General features: G+C 47.8%; 1 protein-coding gene and 1 pseudogene across 2 annotated transcripts in view; one reads left to right on the forward strand and one right to left on the reverse strand.

The window, feature by feature from the left end:
• eIF2beta (eukaryotic translation initiation factor 2 subunit beta) overlaps window positions 1–14343 on the forward strand; it is a 62541-nt gene extending 48198 nt beyond the window's left edge. For both annotated transcript variants that reach the window (XM_050191032.3, XM_050191031.3), the window contains exons 8-9: window positions 461–546; window positions 14119–14343. In XM_050191032.3, the coding sequence (XP_050046989.1) occupies window positions 461–546; window positions 14119–14294 (262 nt within the window). In that variant the 3' untranslated portion in view covers window positions 14295–14343. The remainder of the gene's footprint in view (window positions 1–460; window positions 547–14118) is intronic.
• On the reverse strand, window positions 557–5124 carry LOC140216390 (tigger transposable element-derived protein 6-like; annotated as a pseudogene).
• Window positions 14344–21412: the final 7069 nt, after the last annotated feature.

The following is a 21412-nucleotide window of genomic DNA, read 5'->3' on the forward strand; positions in this document are numbered from 1 at the left end:
CTGAGGTTCATAGTACTGAAATATTTTTGCATTAGAACCATACGACGTCATCGGGGGATTTCTGAAAATATTGTTAATGTGGAGTTAGTAGTAACAAGGTATTACTGTACCTTGATATAAGTCTTCTTGCTTTTCGGGATTTTCATTAGCAGTCTAACTTGCAGGCTCATACGAGCATGTTTGACAATGAGATTTGGCCTCATTGGCTTCCAGAAGGTGTCATGATGCATTAGTAAAGGTGTCTCCCCTAGCATAGTAGATCAATGTTCATTTGTGCACAAGGGAGCTGAGAGGTCAACTTTAACATGTAAAATACCACCCTTCATTTTATACTTGGAAAGTGTGAGCATCAGGTGCTTTATCGTTTCATCACTACATGTATGTTGTTCCACATTGTCTTCTGCGTCATGCTATGATACATCAGAAGCCACATTCATTGGTGTCCTTTTCCCTTTTGCAGTGGTTCTGTGGATGCAAATAACCAGCTAATCATCAAGGGGAGGTTCCAGCAGAAACAGATAGAGAATGTGCTCAGGCGATACATAAGTAAGTCATCAGCTTGCTTAAATGCTATGCATGAGTGCTGCAGCTGCTGTCCTGTTTGGGGAAAGTCTGTCTAAAACCACCTGTGGAGACAGGTTCCCATGCTAAAATGCCTCCTTTCTAGTGCTTGATCTGACATAACCAATCAACTTCCTCTCTGACAGATTTTCCAGACCTCGCGGAGACCGAAAAATAGTCCAAAACATCACAGTCTGAAAAACTTGTTCACCATAAAAACTCACAGTTATTAGGCTTAGAGTGGCTTAACACTCGTTAACATGCCTATTCAAATCGATCAACGGTGATCGATGCTCTAAATCGCCGGTTTTGACATGTTGAAGCAGTTTCTTGTCCACTCAAGGTCACCCACTAGTTAGTACAGGCACTGCAGTTTAACAATCTTTAGAACGACAGAAAGCTGAGCTAGTTGGTAAGGATTCATTATGCAAAAAAAGAGAGGTGACGCGTGCCGACATTCAGAAAGCTGAGCTAGTTGGTAAGGATTCATTATGCAAAAACAAGAGGTGAGGCGTGCAGACGTTCGTGTTGTCCACTTCTCTTGTCCTGTCTGCATGCCTCAGCTCTTTTTTTTTTTTTTTGTATAATGAATTTCAGAATCAGTTTAAATTTTCCCGCTCTGGCGATGTGATTTTGAATGGAACTTTTTGCGAACTAATGAGCATATGTTGTAGCAAAAAGGGGCGTGGCTGTCAATCTCTGCTGCGCTCGAGAAAAAGGCATGCTGCTCACGATTACGCCGCGCTAGCACCAAATTTTTGTAGTCAAATGACTCCCAGCAAGTCAAGAATTAAATTATATCGCCAGCTTTGCCATCCGACAGTGCTGAGCAGTGATAATTACCCGAAAATCATGCCAGCTGTTCACTAGTAAGCTTTGGTTTGTAGTCCGAGTCGTTTTATTCCACCAAAGTGTATTTCTGGTTTCGCTTCTCTAGTAAAATCCCGGCAAGTGGCGCTTTTAGTGTCACTACGCAGTTATTGAGTCACTCCCATGGTGTGGTCCCGCGTGGCTGCGACACAAGAAAAGCGACCCACACTTGAATTTGGTGATGAAGGTTCGAGTTATGATTTTGAAGATGACAGCAAAGCAGACTCAAGCTCTGATGGTGACAATGTTTTGGGTCAACCTGGGACATCCGCGGCTGTTCACCAGCGAGTTTCCTTTACGGCTTTGAGTGGTCTCCTTCCTCGTGCGTGCTTATCTGCCTATCTTTTTGCATGACCTGAGAGCTCTACTGATTACAGTAGCCGACCGATTTTCCGGACTTGGAGAGGACCGAGAAATAGGCCAAATAAAAGAACAGTCCAAAAAATCTGTGTCACAAAACCGAACTTTTCTCCAGCTAAACCGGACCGAAAAAATTGCGGATGGCCCCTTGTTTTAACCCTTTCGCTGTCGGACCTTTCTGGCCGTGACGCACCCCCAGTGTCGGCTTGGGTTTCAGGGAACGAGCATAACAGGGAATGAACATAGTAATTTATTTTTGATTATGATTAGTATACAAATAACATACTCAATGCAATATGCACATTTCAGTGCTTTGCAGCTGTTGTTAGTAAACATCGTCATCATCATCAGTCGACTGACTATAACATCCGTTCAACATCCGAATCTGACGATGCAGAACTCGTCTCTTCCTCGCGTGAGACGCTGTGCGAGTCCAAATCCGAGCTCTGCTCGTATTCTGAATCGGAAGAGCCACCGCTCCAAAGAGCAGACGAAGGTCCCGCGCGCTCAGCCATTCGAAAGTAACCGCGCGCAGAGGGAGGATGCGCTTTCAGTCGCCCGCACAACGGAGAGAAATGGGAGGTTGTGTGATAAGAAGACAGAGGGAGATGAAAAAAGGCTAAAACAAAGTTCTAAGGGCTTTATGTTTACTGCTGTAAGTCGGAAGCGAGGGTGCGGCGAGAGAGCGAAAGCAGCAATCGAGTCACTCTTTTCGGAGAGGCAACGGCACGTGCGCCCGAACTTGACGTGCTGTAGCAGACACACCAACAGAAGAAAAATAAAAACCTTCAAACCAGCGGAGATGGCAGAACAACCCTTGAACCCATAACCACACGCGCGCGCGCGACACATGATCCAGTGAATGCGGAGCCACCGCGCCACTCAGCAAAGAGAAAGTGGGGAGTGGCAGTCGCACTGTACTCTTCAATACATGGACTAACACAGGTCGGGGCGAAAATACGAGCTTGTAGAAAGAGTCAACAGATGGCGTGGCCAGTCTAGGAGCGCCAGCTTTGCGCTCAGGCACGAAATTTTGAACGCACGATAGAGAACGCACCGGTACGTCAGTGACACCGTGGGAGGGAAGCGCGATGACGTACCGGTACGTCCCTGACAGCGAAAGGGTTAAATTCCTGTTTTTTGTAACGACGGCTGCTTGCATCTGTGCAAACGTCATGTTCTGGTTATACACACTAGACAACAATATTAGAGCGTTGACAACGTCTTGCGTTGATGGTTGCGGGCGTCCAGAGGTGTCGGAGTCAGAGTCAGAGTCAATTTGCGGCGGTGCAGTCACCTGGTGCACAATCTCGTCGTCCATAAGCTGCGCACGCAGCTGTACGTTGTTGTCGATCGCGGCAAACTTGTGAAAAGTAACAGCAGCGGGAAGGTCCATCCCACTGCTGCGCAAGTCGGCAATCAGCTGCTCGCTGGTGTCGGTGTCTTCAGCGGTGCCGTTTGCCTCTTCGGTCACGGGTTCTTCAGAGTTGCAAAATCTAGCATGCCTAAAACAATTTGCAATTGTCGATAGCTGAACAGCCTTCCAGGCATCCACTAGCATGCCGAGTGCTGAGAACAGGTTAACGGAGTACGTCTTCCCGTTGTGAAAGCACATAAGTGTGCGGCCAAGTAAACAGGCCCGGTAGTGCACCTTGAAGTTCTTAATGACTCCTTGGTCTATCGGCAGGAGCACACTCGTATTCAGCGGCAATAATTCAACATGAATAGCTTGCAGGTTGTCTACGGTGTGTGCGCCCTGCAATTGTCTACGACTATTACCACTTGCCTCTTCTGGTGCTCAAACATGCGGTCCATACAGCAGACGTTATCTTCGAACAAGCTTTGTGTAATCCAGGCCTTTGTATTGCTGCTGTACCACACAGGCAGGTTCTTCGCACCCTTAAAGCAACGCGGGTTTTTTGCCTTCCATCACTAGAAGGGGCAGCTTCTAGGTGCCAACCGTGTTTGCCCTGACCATGACAGTTACCCTCTCCTTATTATGCTTCCCCCCAGCGCAGGCCTCATTAGTAAAGTAAAGTGAAGTCTGGCAGAATTTTGAAGAATAGGCCTGTCTCGTCGCAATTAAAAATGTCTGCAGGAGCATACTCTTGTAGCAGAGCCTTCAACTTACTCGTCCAGTAATCCGTGACGGTACATTGATAAACGGCACCACTTTCCGCGCAACCTTTCTTGAGACTCCTTGCCTTTCCTTTAACCCACGGGTTCACCCATTGGTGAACTTGAAGTCCTGAATGCCCATTTTTAAAGCGAGCATCTTGGCTTTCTGCTTGAGCATGTTGCCCGTAATGGGGAGTCTTTGCTAGGACTCCTTTCAACCACAGCTGCAGGGCCTCTTCAAGCTTCGGATGTTGTCCTTTCCGGTCATTTTTTCTAGTTATGCAGTGCGACTGGTCGACTGCAGACAAGATCTTTTCTTTGTTTTTCATGTAATCAGACAAGGTCTGTTTGGAGATATGAAACTCCTTCGCTACGTCAACTTGGGTCCGTCCTTGCTTGATAAGCCTGATGATGGCGGCCTTCTTGTCCAGCGTCATGGTCGAATATTTTCCACTCTTCTCCGACGCATACGGTGGAGGCGGGTGAGGAGCAGGGGCCATGGCATCGAAAACACATTGGCGTTGCGCTGAATGAACAGTCTGCTTCATTCACACACACACTGAAACACACACACACTTCACACTGAAATAGCGATATGTTGTACTGCGGCTAGTGATGGCAGGCGATGGTTTCAGTTGCACTGTACTGGACAAAAGCCGGCGTATCACTGCTGGACGTAAATGTGCGTGACACCACCTATGACACTGAGGCAAAACTGATGATTGTGGTTATCGTGAGCAGCACCTGGCATTCATAGGTGGTGTCAAAAACTGGCCGCGCATGACCGCTTTCAGGCTCTCAAAATCGTTTCCGCTGCAGGCTACAGGCAAAAGCATGGCCTTTAAGATTGGCGTTTCTTACAACAGGCATCACCGTTGCCGCATGGATTTGGATGCCTCCTATACTTGCTAATCAAATTACTACACTGATCAAGCCACTGCACATCCAATCCAAAGCTAGTCAGGTGGCTCAAGATTCAAAATGGCGTCCTCTCTGACCCATAGCGCTGGTCCTGCGTGGCAAATTTTGTCCGGAAAATCGAACTTCTGGCTTTATGTTGTCCAAAAAAATCAGTCGCGAAAATGCATTGGAACCCTGATCGTATATTTATGAAGTCCGGAATATTCATCAAGTCCGAATTTTGGAGTCTGAAAAATCGGTCGGCTGCTGTATCTTCAAGTGCGCACTTTCCTTGGTCATGATGTACTGACATCGGCAGCAAAGAAACTTCTGTTCACGCCAAGAAGGCCGCCTTGAAGACGTATTGATCCAGCATTACTGAGCAGCGCTATATGGTTTACAACGGATTTCTTTCTAGTCTCCTTCACTGCGGAGGTGATAAAGACAATCTGCAAAAATGCTGACAGATGTGCTTGGATGCATAATTCTGCATTCGCCCAGCTACGCCGAGAGCGATCGGTCCTGGAAAGAGGGCTTTTTTAGGTACACTGGCTGCACGAGTGTAGCTAGTGTAGGAAGTCGCCATACTTTCTGCTTGGTGTAGAAAAGTAGGTCCCCCCACCTACACGAAGCCATTTTTCATAGCTGTAGTGCAGCATGAAAACTACTTTCTACACTCCGGTTTCGATGAGTGTAGGCAGCAGACGACGAACAAGCAGGCTGGCGTTGCAAACGCATGGTGCCATTTTGTCTGATACTGTCAGGACTATTATAGTGGCGATAGTGAATATTCGCTGCAAAGACAGTAGCGCAGTGCTTGAGTGACCATGTTTCACAGAGGAAGGGTAGCTAATCTTGCAAGATAGCACTATCTTACTCACAGATGGTGCAGGCTGTTTCAGACTCCGTGCTGTATTATACGCATTGAGAAGTTGTCTCTGTGCACTGCGCATTCACCATATATTTAGCTGCGATTTGTCTAAATTTGTTACATCGAAGCTGCCTATGGCTAGAGCAAACCGTTTGTTAGCGAGCAGAAACTGCTCCTCCGCAAGGCGAGCGCAAAACAGAATGAGGGAAAGAGAATGTTCGTTTCTTTCATATCGACACACAGTTTTAGTGGCCACCTGTCTGAAACCACGTGTCTGTGATGTAGTTGGCTCCGACGTGGAACCACAAAGGGACAGAGAATGCTCTCGCATCGAAGCGCGGTTGTAGCAGCCACCTGTGTCTGAAACCACGTGTCTGTCACCGTCAGATAAGGAGATAGAAGCCAATTTTCACTCAGACGTTGCCATGGGATGGCCGTGAGTGGTTTGTGCACTCGTGGAACGGCGTATGTATGAGGAGCTAATACGAGAGCAGCGGTGGGATTGTGACCATAGATGTCATATTGCAGTGAGAGAACGCGCCCTCGCCACCGAATGCAACCGCCAATTTCAGGGCCGATCCGGCTGCCCAGGAAGAAGAGCGTGCCTGCGACGCCGAGCGCAAGAGACTGTGTTTAGACCATGACGATGCTGATGGCTGTAGCGACCTCGCCGGTGCCGACACGAGGTTTTGGAGAGACTTTCTGGACTGCCACTTTGGATCGAGCTGCTGGGTGTGCGACAGACTATGGTTTGACAACAATCTTTCCGAAATCAATGGAATACAATCCGAGGAACGACACGCGGCGTGATTCTTGCTGCAAAACGTGCCCGTGTAACTCTGTGTTGTACATGCAGTCATACCCCCGTGCCTGCCAACCCAGCTTTGCTGGTCAACTACCTTCAAAGGTTGCAGTGGAGTTTGTTTTTTGGTGAAAGGAAACTCTTACATTGGCGCTTAGTTTCAGATAAGGGCATACACGCAGACAGTAAGTGTGGAGTCTGGTGCGTTTTGTCTACTGATGCAGAAGACAGCACGCTATTTGCTCTGATTGGCTACATGCAGCCCAGCGAGCCAAGTGCAGCACACGATGTCATAGCCTTTGCCCAGTGCTACACTTGTCTACATGAGCCTGCACAAAGTGTAGCGTTAAAAAAAAAGCCCTATTAATAGCGTGCACCTCCCAATCTTAGAGGCTATAGAACGGGCCACTGGAAGCGAAGTATGGTTAAGCCAGCCGAAAATCTAATATGGCAGCCTCCAAGATCTGGGTAGCAAGGCTCGGAATGAGCGGTTTAGTCCAGAAAATGGAACTTTGGGGCCTAGATTTGTCCGAAAAAATTGGTTGCAAAAATGCATTAGCTTTATGGGAACCCTGATGGTGCATTTATGAAGTCCGGTATATCCATCAAGTCTGAATTTTTGGAGTCTGAAAAATTTGCCGGCTACTGTAGTCTGTTAAGAGATTGTGGTGTCATGACATAAATATTTGTGGCGGCTTGACTGATGTGTCCAAATGAAATGGTGCACTTCGTATGGGACAAGACTTGTGCCTTAGGCTATCCTTGACTGAAACTGGCAAAAGCACCTCGAACTCTTTCTCGTCTACTGTAAAATTGAAGATTGTAAAATTTGGTGTCAAGAAATCATAAGAAATGGCATAATTCAATAAAACCTAGTTAATTAGATTATCGTTAATTCAGATAATAGGCGTATGCATTATTTAATTCAATGAAACTCAATAATTTGGACGTATATGGCCGCACATTGATTAATTCGGGCATCTCTCTGAGCTTGGTGTTAGCGTCCCCTGAAACGAAGCAGCGGAGTCCGCATCACCATAGTCCTCAGTGGAAATAGTACGCCAATGATGCCAACGCCAGGAAGGTTCGTGCCTATTGTGCCTCTAAAGCCTTTATTCTTGCGTTTACCGCAGTGCATAGCACTGCGTTGGCCATATGCCTTCATGACTGCGTACATGGGGTGTGTTCCAATTCCGGGCAGCATCGGAGACAGCTTCGAGGCCATGTAATGGAACGTGTTTCGAGCCGTCTGGAAGACCTTTGGAAAACGCTTCTGCAACGTAAGGCCACCTCGCGGCGACAAGAAAAGTTAAGAAAAGCAGGCATTCTTTCTGTATTTCAAGTCCTTGCACCTGCAAACCTATGAAAAGCACGATGTAGCTTATATTAAGGGCATTGAATAGCGTGTCTACGTTTTATTGTGTAGAGACTACCTTTCAAGCTTTCCAAGGCTTTCCAAGTGTCCTGCTCAGCCGCCGTGTTGTTTGGACAGGAAAGCAGCCTGCATCGTTTTTGACTTCGATACTGTCTTCGTGAAGCTGTCTACTTCGACGTCTTCGTGAGAAATGGAACGAGACTTAAGATGGCCGCTGTCTGCTTAGCCATCTACTTTGCCGTTTACAGCGAGAATTGTAACACAGCCATGATAGCAGCCACGGTCAACAGTTCTGCTTTAATTTGGTGCGCGCGCCTGTATGACTGCATAGTCGCCATCCATAATCACGTCGATAGCAGCTGCCGTTTCGTCCACTGAGGTTGAAACAAGCAGCGGTTTAGTTTTGACTCTGTACATGCATCAGCCACGTGCCTTCATAACTGCGTAGTCGCCATAATAGTAGTCGCGATTGTGTCACAGCGACTGTGGTTTCGTCTGCAATTGCAGCAAACGCTGGTTTCATTTTGACTTGGTGCGTACGTCGGCCGCGTGCCTTCAGAACCGCAAGGTCACCGTCCATGATCATGTTGACAGCGGCCACGGTTTCGTCTGCAGCGCTTGTGGCAAACAGTACTTTCGTTTTGACAAGTTCTCGAGGATGAAAAGCACTGGCTTCATCGCAATGGACAGTAACCAGCTCACTGGTGAAGAAATAATCGGTATGTGTGTGCAGTAGTAAGAAAACCTGTCTCAAATTAAGACGCGCGCCGCAGAGGTGCTGTAAAGGAAAGCGCTAGGCTTTCATCTCTGCGAGTGCTAATCAGCCACGAGACGACGAGAGCTGCAACTTGCGCACTGCTTTTGTGCAAAATAGAAACAGGATTGGCTCATTCATTCAGTAAATAAAAGTGTATTGACGTAAGCATTTATTGTTTTTATGTCCTCAATAATTTGACATTCGGTCAATTCGGAAGTTTTTTCGGTCCCGTGAAATCCAATTTAATGAGGTTCTGCTGTACGAGGCTTGCAAAGCGCAACTATCACTGCATAGCTAAAGATGCCAGACACCTTAACTTTCATTGCATAGTGTGGCTGCTCACACCCACACCGACAAAAACAGATTGTGCACAGGGAAAGTAACAAACAAGGGGAATATTGAAGGCAACAGAAACAGACATGTGGAGGACACTTGTATCAGCTGCCCCTCGGTGTCATTTTCAGAAAAGGTGTGCCGTTGCCTGGGCATTTGAGTCGTATCTTGAGTGCACACAGTGATGGTCGTCTTTGTCTATTTGTTATATTTTGTTATTTCTCCACCATGCAGCTGTTGCAGCTTGCCAGCTTGCGAAGCGCTTACTAAAGAAGCATATCTTTGAGCAATAAATCAATCATTGCAGTTCAGTGCCTGTGTATGTCCTCATCATGTATGTTTGTGTAAACGTGTTTTCCCAAGTGCGGTACTTCACAAAAGACATGTAACTGTAGCATTGTTAACCAAGCTTTGGCCATTGTAATTATGTGCTGCCATCATTTAGATTAGTAGTCATGCTGAATATAATTCATTAATCACTACCTTCATTCTCTGAAGTCCTGTTTTGATTATTTTGAGCTAACTAAAACATATGCAGTCTACGCTCGTTACAACAGACCCGCGTACAACATACTTTTGGATATACAGTCGCCGACCGTTTATTCGGACCTCACGGGGACTGCGAAAATGTCCGAATAAACAGGTGTTCGAAAAAGCAGATTAAGGGGGGGAAATGAAATCCTTTATTTCCACACACTTATTTGGACTCGGCAGTAGTCTTGAAGAAATCGTGAATGCGCCATTGCACGCTGTTCCGTTTATGCGCTATCAGATAAGCCTGAATCTCGGAAAGGGCCGTACGGTCACTATAGGCGGCTGAAAGCACAGTCACTATTTGTACATGCTCCGCATGCGACGGCAGTGTAACACATGGTGCGTCATCTTGTGACCCGGTCATCGTCCGGCGGTGCAGCAGAAACCTGACGAATGATCTCGCCATCGTCGAGTTCTGCGCATGTCAGTACAGCAGTGTCAGCACCTGTGAAACTGTCCCATGAGACGGTGTCCGGAATCGCAATGCAACAACCACTGCGCAAGTCTCGGCAGAACATTTTCCGCGTCGGTAGAGAGCACATCGGAAGGCGACAAATCTTAAGCCTCCCGGCACCCGCTTGCCAGCATTCCCCAGTGCAGTCTGCGCTGGCACTGTCGGCGCCATTAGATACTTGACGCGATGTTTCCATATGCCGTGTTGGATCACCAGAACCTCGACACAGCACACAAAGCAAACACTACCATGCCGACACCAAGTCGCACAAACGAAAAACGTGGCTTACTCGTAGCGTCGTGCGCGAAGAAACAAATCAGCTGCTGGATTGTCTTGACATGGCTTACTAAGCTGAAACCGGAACTGCTGTAGAACCACTCTATCGAACCAGGCAGAAACGATCATGATGAGCGAGGATTTGCAGTAGCGCCACTTCGTGGGGTGGCAAGGAGGCTCTGTTCAAAACAAAAATGGCGTTCAGCAAGTCAAACCATGTACCAGTGAGAGTCGGTGCATGGTGCTCTCGATCGAGTTGGCTCAAGGAGTGTCCGAAAAATCAGATGAGAGGTTGCAAGGTGTCCGAACTTTCGGCAGTTGTTATACATTATCGTCTATGGGGAGAATGGCGGTGCCGCGAAGCAGACCGAATAATCGAGCATGTCCGAATTTTTGGAGTCCGGAAAATCAGTCGGCGACTGTAACAGACTATCAGCTACAGCGAATGAAATTAGCAGCAGTTTTCGTCAAAATCAGGCATATACAACATACTTCTGCCATGTCGACACGGTCCGACCACAGACTTGACCCCGCCGGTGTCTGTGCACTTAAAGGGCCCCGAAACAGTTCGGACAAATTTTGTAGACGCGTAGGGTACAGCTAAAGTTAATTATTCGCACCACAATTAATGAGTTTTCTCTAATAATGCTCTGTGGCACGCTAAAACTGTAAGTGTGATGGAGTTAAAGAAAAGCGAGAATGAGTTAATTAACAGCCCGTAATATATGTATCTGGATCGCAGTTGCCGTTGTTTAAGTGGTTCGGCCGCTCATGTTGACTTGTCTCAGGGTGTAACAACATGGCACATATGTGCAGATATGCATGTTTTGCTACATTTTGACGCTATTTCATATCAGCGATGGACCTTTTCCACAATATTTGACGATAACAACGACCTCTGGTGGTAGATGTTGATGTAAACAAGTGCACCACTTTAATAAATCCAACGCAGAAGGCTGTGCTCGTAAGACATTTTGAATATGCAAAACGTCTAAATAATGTGTAAAAAGAATACAAAAAGTGATGTTCAAGTGCAGAAATCGGTGACAAATTCCAAGGCAGCCGTGCCGCCAAATTGAACTCAGCGTGCCTTTATCGGCTGCACTGTTTGCAGAACAGCGCACTCAGGCCTGCTCACCTAGTAGTCATTGAGTGCTACATGGCTTCAGGAACAACATGCTGTCCTGAAGAAGCCATTAATAATGATTCGCGATGCACGATACGCACAACCGACGCGCACTCAACGTGGGCGCAGGTACACAAATCAACCGGCGAAAGCCCCAGGACCCTTACAAAATATTTTCAGTGGTGTGTGGCAGAGGGCAGCACAGGAAAATGAGAGGTTGATTGGGTGATTTACATCATATGGGTAAAGGGCGGCTGAGAATTTCACCGAGCAGTGGGCTGCCGATCGATCTACATGTTTAAAACCTTAGAATAAATTACACGCTTTACGCGTGTAACCTCGCGCCTTGCGGCACATAAAGAATATGCCAATTGACTTCACTGCTAACACGAAGGCATGAATGACGAAAGACCTCTTCAATGTCTGGCTGCTGCAGTTTGATAGACAAATGATCCAAGCAGAAGAGGAAGGTGCCGATTTTTTTTTTTTTGGACGACTGTTCAAGTCACATGAAGCCACCCAATCTTGAAGCAATTGACCTGGCTTACTTTCCCCCAAACGCGACATCAGTACTCCAGCCAATCGAACAAGGTGTCGTGCACTCCGTGGAAACTGCCTACCGCACACGCCTTGTCGAACACCTGCTCTTTGACATTTAAAGTAGTCGAGAATCGAAAATAGACGTCAGATTCCCAGTCGAAGTGTGGACAAGCATTTGTTAAAAGCGGAAAACTGATTTCATCAAAAACTGCTTCAGAAAGGCTGGTTTTCAGAAAAATAATGAGACCACCTGCAAGGAGTCGTCAGTCCTAGATGAAGAACCAGTGTGGCCTCTGGTTAGGGAGGCATTCGGACATGTTTTTTACCGCAAGTTGAAACGCGCACAAAAGGAAGACTCATAAGATAAAGACACATGTCTTTTGTGTGTGTTTTAACTTGCAGCAAAAAACGTCTTTTAGCAACCACCAACTAGGCCAACAAGCAGTTCTGTTGAGGCATTCGGAGCAGAGAGGTTCTCCGACTTCATCACATTTGACAACGGTGTTGTTGACAACGAACAACTGACAGACGAGAAGGTGAGAGCCATGATCGAAGGCCATTCCAAGCTGTCACCAGATGACAGTGACCAAGAAAATGAGCCACATGCAGTCAGGCTGACTTCACAGCAAATGACCACATCGAAGAAGTGAAAGAACACTTTCAGCCCCAGTAAGACTACTGCTCCCTTCAGGTGTTGCAGTTGACTGAAATGACACAAAGTGACTGCATCCTCCCTCCAAGAGGGCTGCCAATCTCTTGTTAGAAATTTCTTTTCGAACAGATATGAGTAAAAAAGTTTTTTTTTGGACATTCATCACTCACTTTTTGCAATAACGTTAGTCATTACAACCAAAGTAAGTGAGGCGTTCCGATGCTCCAACCCCATGCCCTGGTGTATTCCACTGGCAAATTAGAAAAAGTCATTATTGCGAGAGGTGCGTTTGTATGGATATGTTAGGGTTAATTCAGATTAGCAGCGTAGGTGAGGGCAGAGGTGCGATCGGAGACCGTTGTTTTCAGCGCACGTTCTGTAACTAGACGCGCGCTCCGAGCAACGATCTCTGATCGCGCCCATCAGTGCATTGCACGCAACTTGCCAAACGTGGAAAGTACACATGCATAAATAGTTTACTTTGTGAATAGTCCCCCTCCCTCCCCCCTTCTTTTAATTTGACCATGTTTCGGCGGTGGTCTCCAGTTCGGATATTACGGACTTCGGATAAAAAACGACATTTTTCGTTGGATTATCAGGGTCCTTTGCAATGAGAGTAGGCTGTACCATGAAGTCCCTTGCAAAAAATTTAGAGGACACTTAAGCTTCGCCTTTAAGTGTGGAACGTGATAGCATTCAAAGATCCCTGACTGCACTCACGCGTCCCAGCAACTGGAGCGTATGTAGCTGTAATTTTTGCCGGGAAATGATTGCTGCGAATGCTATGCACGATGGCGGGATTTGTGGTAGAAACTCCGCCTCTTGCGGGGGCCGCGATGCAGTGGAGGCAAGCGCCAGCTGGAGGTATTGCAAGGAACCGGACGCGCCATTCTGTGGTCCCCGTGTTACCCACGTGCTAGCGTGCGCCAATGGCGGACGCCGCCATCGGTCGGTGAATTGTGGAAACGTTGGAAATTATATTTTCTCGTATAGTCAAATTACAATTCGAGAGCTATCATGTCTGTAGGTTGTGTGTATGTCTGTTTATGATTTTTGCACGTATTTGAGCTTGAGAAATGCAATTATTTCAGTAAATTCCTTGCATCACATGGATGCCCTGGGTAAGGGTGGTTCGAACATCTTTTTGCCGGAACTACGTCTGGCGCCAATGCGGGATTTTCTGTGACGGGCTCCTCAACGCTATCGCGTTAATAGTGCACTGGTATTCCACCAGTAATACCAGAACAGTAATATTTGATTTTGTTAAGTGTTTGCTGTAGTTGCAAAAACCGTTCTGTCATCAAAGTATAATTACTGAGGCAGTCAGCAGATTGCCAGATCCCTCTGCTTTGGCACTCACTTGCCTGTAGGAACACAGAGCTAAAATCTTGCTGCAAACATAAGCTGGCAATTGTAGCTCCAATGTGCTGGAGGTTGCATGCGGCCGTTAAATTAGCCACAACATTAACACTCCTGCTATTGTCTACTTGTGCTGTTAGCGCACTTGGCTACTGATTTTAGCAAGCAGAAAACGCTACACATTTGAGTGTCAATCTTGAATATGTCTTTTGTTGCTTTTGTTTGTCCAGAGGAATATGTGACATGCCATACGTGCCGGTCTCCAGACACCATCCTGCAGAAGGACACACGGCTCTTTTTCCTTCAATGCGAAAAGTGTGGCTCACGGTGTTCGGTCGTGAGCATCAAATCGGGTTTCCAGGCTGTTACCGGAAAGCGTGCGGCCATTCGAGCCAAGACTGCCTGAGAAGCTTGCCCACTTTGTGTGCTATCTAATAAAAGATTTTTTTTTTTTTTAGCCTTTGAAAGATGGATCAAAAATGAGGCTTGTGGACCAACATAAGCTTTATCATGTAAAAGTACCTGGTATAAGCTTCACATTTCACATTCTAATTTAGCATTTTTTTTAGGGGTGATATGTTCCACCAAATGTACCATCCTGTGTCAAATGCAGTTTTCAGCATCATCCTACTTTATTGCTCGTAAATGCTCGAATATTGAAATATGGGCTGGACGGTTTTGTCAAGCGGCAGAACTCAGTGGTAACATTGACGCACGCCTCTGCCTGTTGGCATAAGCGAACAGGAAGGAATTTGAACAAAATTTTTAATCTTTGTGAGATCTGGCACATAAAACATGCGTTTTTTTTTTCTACGACTTTGTCGCAAAATCCGAGCAGGTACAGGAGTGAAAAGTGCAAATTGATTTTTTTTTTATTTTAAAAGAAAAACGCACATACTGTGTAGCAGCGTCAAAACAACCAATTCAGCTCGCGTCGCTAATGACAAAACATTTATACTTCGTCGTCAACGTGAGTTAAGCGTTTACAACTTCTTGATGTCGCGACATACGCGTAACGGGGGAATTAGAATCGAAGTATGCAGTCTGGGCACAGCTAAGCCGTAGAATCACTATGGTGATTCTACGGCATACTGGAACTCTGTCAGCGCGAAACTGCACGAACTACACAAGAACGATACACGGACAAGCGATGCATGTCTGAATGATTTTGAAAGCGGTTCTAAGGAAAACGTCAAATCAGTATTGAAATTATTTCAAAAGTCCACTTTCAGCAATTCTGCAGTAGTAGGTCGATTACCGAAAGAAAATGAAGGCCAAACTGCTATTTTTAAGTTTCGCGCCGAACGTAGACCTCTGCTCTGACGTCAGGGATTAAGTATTTTATTTGGGCCACAGTGTGGTGCTGTAAAAGTTGACTAAATAGAGAAGTTTTGAGGTAGAGAAAAAAATAGGACACCTATGCACTTACGGGTTCTGAATGCGAAAGCAGTGTCAATTCGAACGCCGCTGAGCGGTCCGAGTTGCGAACTCGTGGGAAGCGAGCGCTTTGAGACGCTTGCCCACCCATTGGGTAAGACGGCTTCTGAACGTGTGGTCGTAGGTTAGAAACTCACGCCAACGTTTTTTTTTCTTTCGAAATGTTTATACATTAATTTATAGCGATTACCTAGGCGAAGTTAACGGGCTTCTGAGAGCGAGGGTGGCGTGGAAGGTTACACTACGTTCCTGCGCCTTGTCGTGGCCATGGGAGGAAAAGTAATTGAAAGGGCGCCATTACAACTCTGATACTGAAGTTGCAGGTGTGTCTGTGCACTGCTCGGGGCTTGAAGTCCCTTCGGTGAAGGGGGGAAGGGTGGGGTGCCTCTAGGGCGGCGACAAATATAGCGCGCGCACACTTGCACATGCTCATATGTATTGCGGCTCGAGGTGGCGTTCGGGCCAGGTAAACCATCAAGCCCATCGACGAATACTTCCAGTAGTAGGAATGAAGAAACAAGGGTTTTTACATTCGGTACGTTCACTGCTCCTGTTACGGAAGCCCACTCCATGCACGAGCACGTTATACGTCTGAGTTCACATTGGGACACGTCAGCCTCTGCACGAAAAGCCCCCGCTTTTAATACCGTCTTCTTCCCTAGGCGAAAAATCCGGGCCACGGCGGCCGCATTTCAATGGGGGGGCGAAATGCGAAAACACCCGTGTACTTACTTAGACTTACGTGCACGTTAATGAACCCCAGGTGGTCGAAATTTCCGGAGACCTCCACTACGGCGTGCCTCATGATCAGGAGGTGGTATTAGCACGTAAAACCCCATAATTCAGTTCAACGATAATCGTCATCTGTCTTGCCCGCATTTCCTTGAAAACGCTGCGCTCGTTACTTTCCTGTCGAGAATGCTCAGTCATGCTGATAACGCGCATGCCGTTCGTGACTTGGAAGTACTGGGCTCGCAGCGTTGAAGAAAGGAAATGCGGGCAAGACAGATGACGATTATTGGTTGTGTGTTAAATATACATCCCAAAGGGTGCAACTGTTTTTAGAGTGCAGCATTCGACGGTCGCCCTTTCATCATTAGTTCAGGCTGTCAGGTAGGCAGTGGCGTAGCTAGGTCGCCTGGCACCCCCCCGGGTGTAGTCGAAGGCGATGATATCGACAATTTCCGGGTTTCAGCACCAGTACAGCCGCGTTGGATACCGCGCACGTCCCCCCGGTCCCCCTCTCCTTCGCTTTCTTTCCCAGAGATCGCGAATGCAGCAGGTATACACGCTGTTTTTTCTGCGCCAAATAACACAGGGTGCTGAACTGGTAACTTGTGATAAGCGCATGTGCACATCTTCTGTCAGACTGTAAGACTTGGCAGCCAATACAAATGCGGCATCGTGGAAAATATGGCTCCCGTCACAAGTAAAAAAAAAAAATCTTTATGAAGTTTTAATTACCAACTTTAGCGGCAATATTGCATTTGAAAAAGTGAAGCCCGACATTCATATGTTGCCCAACAAAAACTTCACAGAAAACGTAAGTACTATGGCGCTCAGTATTTTAGCTGTGGGCAGCCCTGAACGAAAACGAAAATTAAATTGTGTGTCAGTGATGCTGATCTCCCCATCCTATTAATAGAAAACGCCACCTGCCTCCCTGCTGCACGGGCGCCAACGCTATGACAATTACGAGTTCTCTTCATTCTGATCAATAAAACCTTGTTTTTATTTGCTGCTATACGGACAAACGTGATTATCCGAGCTGCAGTACCACCACGAGATTGGGAACAGAATAGGAGCACGCTTCGCGTCGATTCTTGGCGCGAGCGCCAGGCGCGCTCGTTCAACGCCCTCTTACTGCTGTCTTTGTCCGTTTTCGCTGCGCGTTCTGAATGGGAGAGACCCAAGAGCCTCAACGCCTTACAACGTCTGACTGTATGTTTAGCGACGCCTGCTCCCAGCATGAACGCACGGCACGAGCGCACCCCACATGAAACGTTTCGCTAAGGCGAGTAGTTTAGCGACCATTTTGCGAATTAAATTTTTTAGCCCGAACATTCGTGCAATTATTTCGCGGGGTGTTGATAGAGCTGCAGGCGACAATTCTGCGGCGCAACGCTTCGGGTACATGAGCTCGGGCTACTGGATACCGGAGCATTCTTTGCCGTTTGCGCGCAGTCAAGCCGGCGGAAAGAGGGGTGTCATCAGACGTATATATCGTGTCTGCAAAGTATTTCATTTCTACGCGCCGCGGAAAGATCTCAAATTTCAAACAGAACGCTATTTTCCCTTCTCCTCGCGGCCGCCGCGCTCCACTGCCGGAGGATGAGGTACACGTGCTAGTGCGCGTACGTACACGTGTTTGCTCTGTGCCATCGCTCGTGGTGACATTTGACTTCGAGAATTATTTAAGGCAACATCTGTTATTTGTTTAATATGTTGCTTGAATAAACAAATTGAAGCTTAGAGAAATAAAAGACACTAACCGAATGTCTGCATGTTTTTGTTTGACTTCGCAGCGAGAGAGATGTACACGGCTCTGGGCGGCCGGCGCTCCGCGGAGCGCCGCTAACTAACCGGAGTAACTAACGCGCCCGCGCACTGGCAGCCACAGGCGTGGCCTCAGCCGCGTCGTCTGCTACAGCGCGCCAGCCACGGCGCCAGCCATAGAGTTTCCTACAAAATTCTTGTAGGAAACTCTATGGCGCCAGCAGAACTGTAGCGCAGAACTCAAGTGGACGACCGTGTACTTCCGTTTCGTCTGCTTGTTCCCACGTCGTGCAGTCGCGCGCGTTGACACTGAAACCATGCCGTTTTCTACCGTGTTCCAGCGCGGGATCATGCTCAGTGATCCGCTTGTGTCTGCCTCAGTATTCGTGTAGCACTGACTTATACCGCTAGTCAGGTGTCCTCGTGCACAGCGCGCAAAATCGTGCACTGCACGAAACGAGACAATCGCAACAGCTCGCGCTCGACTCCGTCAGCTGAAGTGCGTCGCGCCGCAAAAAAGCAAGGAGAAAAACAAATGATGGTGGGACCCGTGCCGTATACGTCACGCGATCCTCGAAGTCTGGTATGTGAGAACGCAGGGAAGGAATTTCGCTTACGGAGGCTATACGAGGTGAGTGGAGAGAGCGTCTCGCTTGGCAGGGAAACTCGCCTTCTGAAATCATGGGTTTCCGGCACTGAAATACTTCTACCTCCGCTATTGTTGAGCCAATTTGAAAAAAATTTGCTGCAGAACGCTCCTTAGAGGACACGTAAAACTTCCAACGTATAACCAAAATTTGCTATGGAGCTTGGTGAGGGGTCCTTTAAGGGCTGAACCCAGCAAAAGTTAATCATAGGTCTTTTTTTTACGTAAAGAATGTTTTATAAACACGATCTCATTCAGAACAAGTGGAAGCATGGTTAACATACCTAGAGAGCGTCACGTGCCTCGGTGCTGGCTTAGCAACTCTAGACGAATTCACTGACGCTTTGCTCAATGGAGAAATCTCGTATAAACCGAGATATAGCAAAGAAGAAGACAATTGCGACTACGACGAAAAAAAAAACAGCAAGGATCTGCATATTCGTGGAGGAAGGAATATACAAACACGCTCAACATAGACGCTTTTAGATATGTGCCCATGTAAAAAAATAATAATAATATGTCGGCTGAAAAGCAAAAGGCTTGCAAAACGCTTTGTATTTCTCTCACTTTCAACACCTGTATTCGGTCCTCTCGGCCCTTAGTATGAAAAGGCCAGAATTTCAACCAGTTTAGCTAAGAAACGGCTTTTTAAATTTGTGCTTTTGGTTTCCACGCCGCCGCCGGTCGAAACCGACACGTCGCACACCCCCTCTAGGCGTATTACGTCGCGCGCATTGCACCTTGACCATTGTGCTTCGGCCGCGCGCACGGTCGCGCGCGCTTTATTTTGAAAGCGACTGCTTTGCGGCACAGTCTAGGTGGGCCGACCGCTTGTAGCTTTGGTGCGCTGTGTTCTCACCGCTGAATCTGCGTTGAAGCGATAGAAGCACAAAGGTCGCTCGGCTCGCTGCTGCTGCCGCGATTCCTCACGCCAGCGTTTTAACAGCGAGTGCCCACGGCCAATGCCTATATACAACTGGGCGTTCTACTCCGGCGGCTCCTGCGTGTGGCACTGCCGCGCGAGCCTTGTGTTGAATACGATCTGTGATGCGGACAGTGTAGGTGTCAAGGCGCACCGAGGGCCGACAGCGCCTTGTGCGCTATAGCACCCATACGCCTGCGCGTCACCATCGTTCACGAAACGAAACGTCACTGGAACTTTTTTTTCTTTCTTTTTTTTTTACAGCCAAGCTGTTTACTGACGGACCTGTATGAACGAGCCGTATGCGTGGTCTCGTAGGGAGCGGGGGGTGATGGATATCTGGGCTGGCCATGGTGGAAGGAAAAAAACTGAGGAGAGGCCCTACCCATTACCTCCTACACTACCACCTCCGCGCTCTAGGAGAAGAGTGTGGAGGAAGTCACTTGGTTAAAACACGTTGGCGAGCTAGTTGGTTAGAATCCATGGTGGAGTGTATAAGCGCGACTGAATGAGGACGTAGAAAGAAACAGATACACAGAGACAGCGCTGTCTCTGTGTATCTGTTTCTTTCTACGTCCTCGTTCAGTCGCGCTTATACACTCTATCATGGAGGAAGTCAGGTCACATCACGTGGTATCTTTTCCTTTTTTTGCTTTATGTTCTTTTCTCTTTCGCTGTAGCGGCCATGTTCTCGGGTCACAATGACGGCTTTGTTATGGTTGTGTGCGCTCACACTTGTTGCTCCGTGGGTTTACTACCGTGGCAAAGGCGTCGTGTGTGCTGGATTGCGTTCTTCTCCGTGTTTTGTACCGCTGAGTTATCTAGATTGTGCTCTCTCAGCTGTTATTCTGGCTAGGTGGGACTGGAAGAACTAAAGAGCGCGCATGCAACGCCGTAAGACCACGCCACAGACGAAGGACGACGTGGGGATATTTTTCCCGTCTTCCGTGGATTCATGTTAACGTCTCATCACAGACTGAAGCCGCTGTGCTTCAGATTATGTACGCTAAACACCTTGCACGTCAGTAATAGCTGTGCAGCGTTCCTGCTTTTGACAGCGGACGATGCATTTGTGGCACATAAAATAGCCATGTGGAAGGATGGGAAAGAAGCGCATGCTGTGAGTAATAAAGGGGCGAACCCCTTTTACTGCAGTAATATTATCTGCGTGCTCGAGGGGCGCAGGAAAGTGAAGGTTGGCGGATGCGGTGCAATAGCGAACAAGGCTCGACAGAAGAACGTACGCTTGCACGTACTTGCGTAGACCCGGTCAACACGCTAGCCGCACGCATATACTATTCTAAACTTCAAATTAACATTCCTGCTAATCATAACTCCCTAAAAGCCCTTCCCATGGCAATTCGTCAAACGATACGCATTCGACCGCTCCCCCGTAACATGTGCCCCGACCAAAACCGCGAGCGACGAAAAGCCAGTGCAGCAGCCCTTCATAAACGGTACGGCGATGAACAGAATGCAATATGGGTAGGTGCTGCATGTGATCAGCACGGAGCCACAGTGGTTGCTTACACACCGAACACCCCTCCCTTAATACATCAACTACCCCCGGGAACAGACCCAGAGGAAGCGGAAGAGATCGCTATAGCACTAGCGCTCCGCAGCTCCAGTGCTACCTACATCCTGAGTGATTCTAAAACTGCACTGCTAAATTATGCTAGGGGCAGAGTTCACCCTGCCACCTTCCACATACTGACCCAGAACCTTCCCTTCTCCCGCAGCGCTGAGCTCATCTGGGTACCCGCGCACTCGGGAAACCCCGCCAATGAGGCCGCCGATTCTTTAGCCCGAGGGTCGAGAAACCGGGCACAGGCGAACCTCATGGGTGGGTTTCTCGAGGGAACGTGCGTGTACCTTCGCTGACCTCATCGCGAATGCTCGTGCCGAGAGGCAAATATACCGCCCCCTCCCCACTCTTCCCTCACTACGAGGGCGGGAAGACTTATGGCGCCGCCTGCAAACGCGCACGCTATCCTACTCCATCCCTCCTATCCCACTACCGACT

Source organism: Dermacentor andersoni, chromosome 1, assembly GCF_023375885.2.
Source record: "Dermacentor andersoni chromosome 1, qqDerAnde1_hic_scaffold, whole genome shotgun sequence".
Classification (NCBI taxonomy): Eukaryota; Metazoa; Arthropoda; class Arachnida; order Ixodida; family Ixodidae; genus Dermacentor; species Dermacentor andersoni.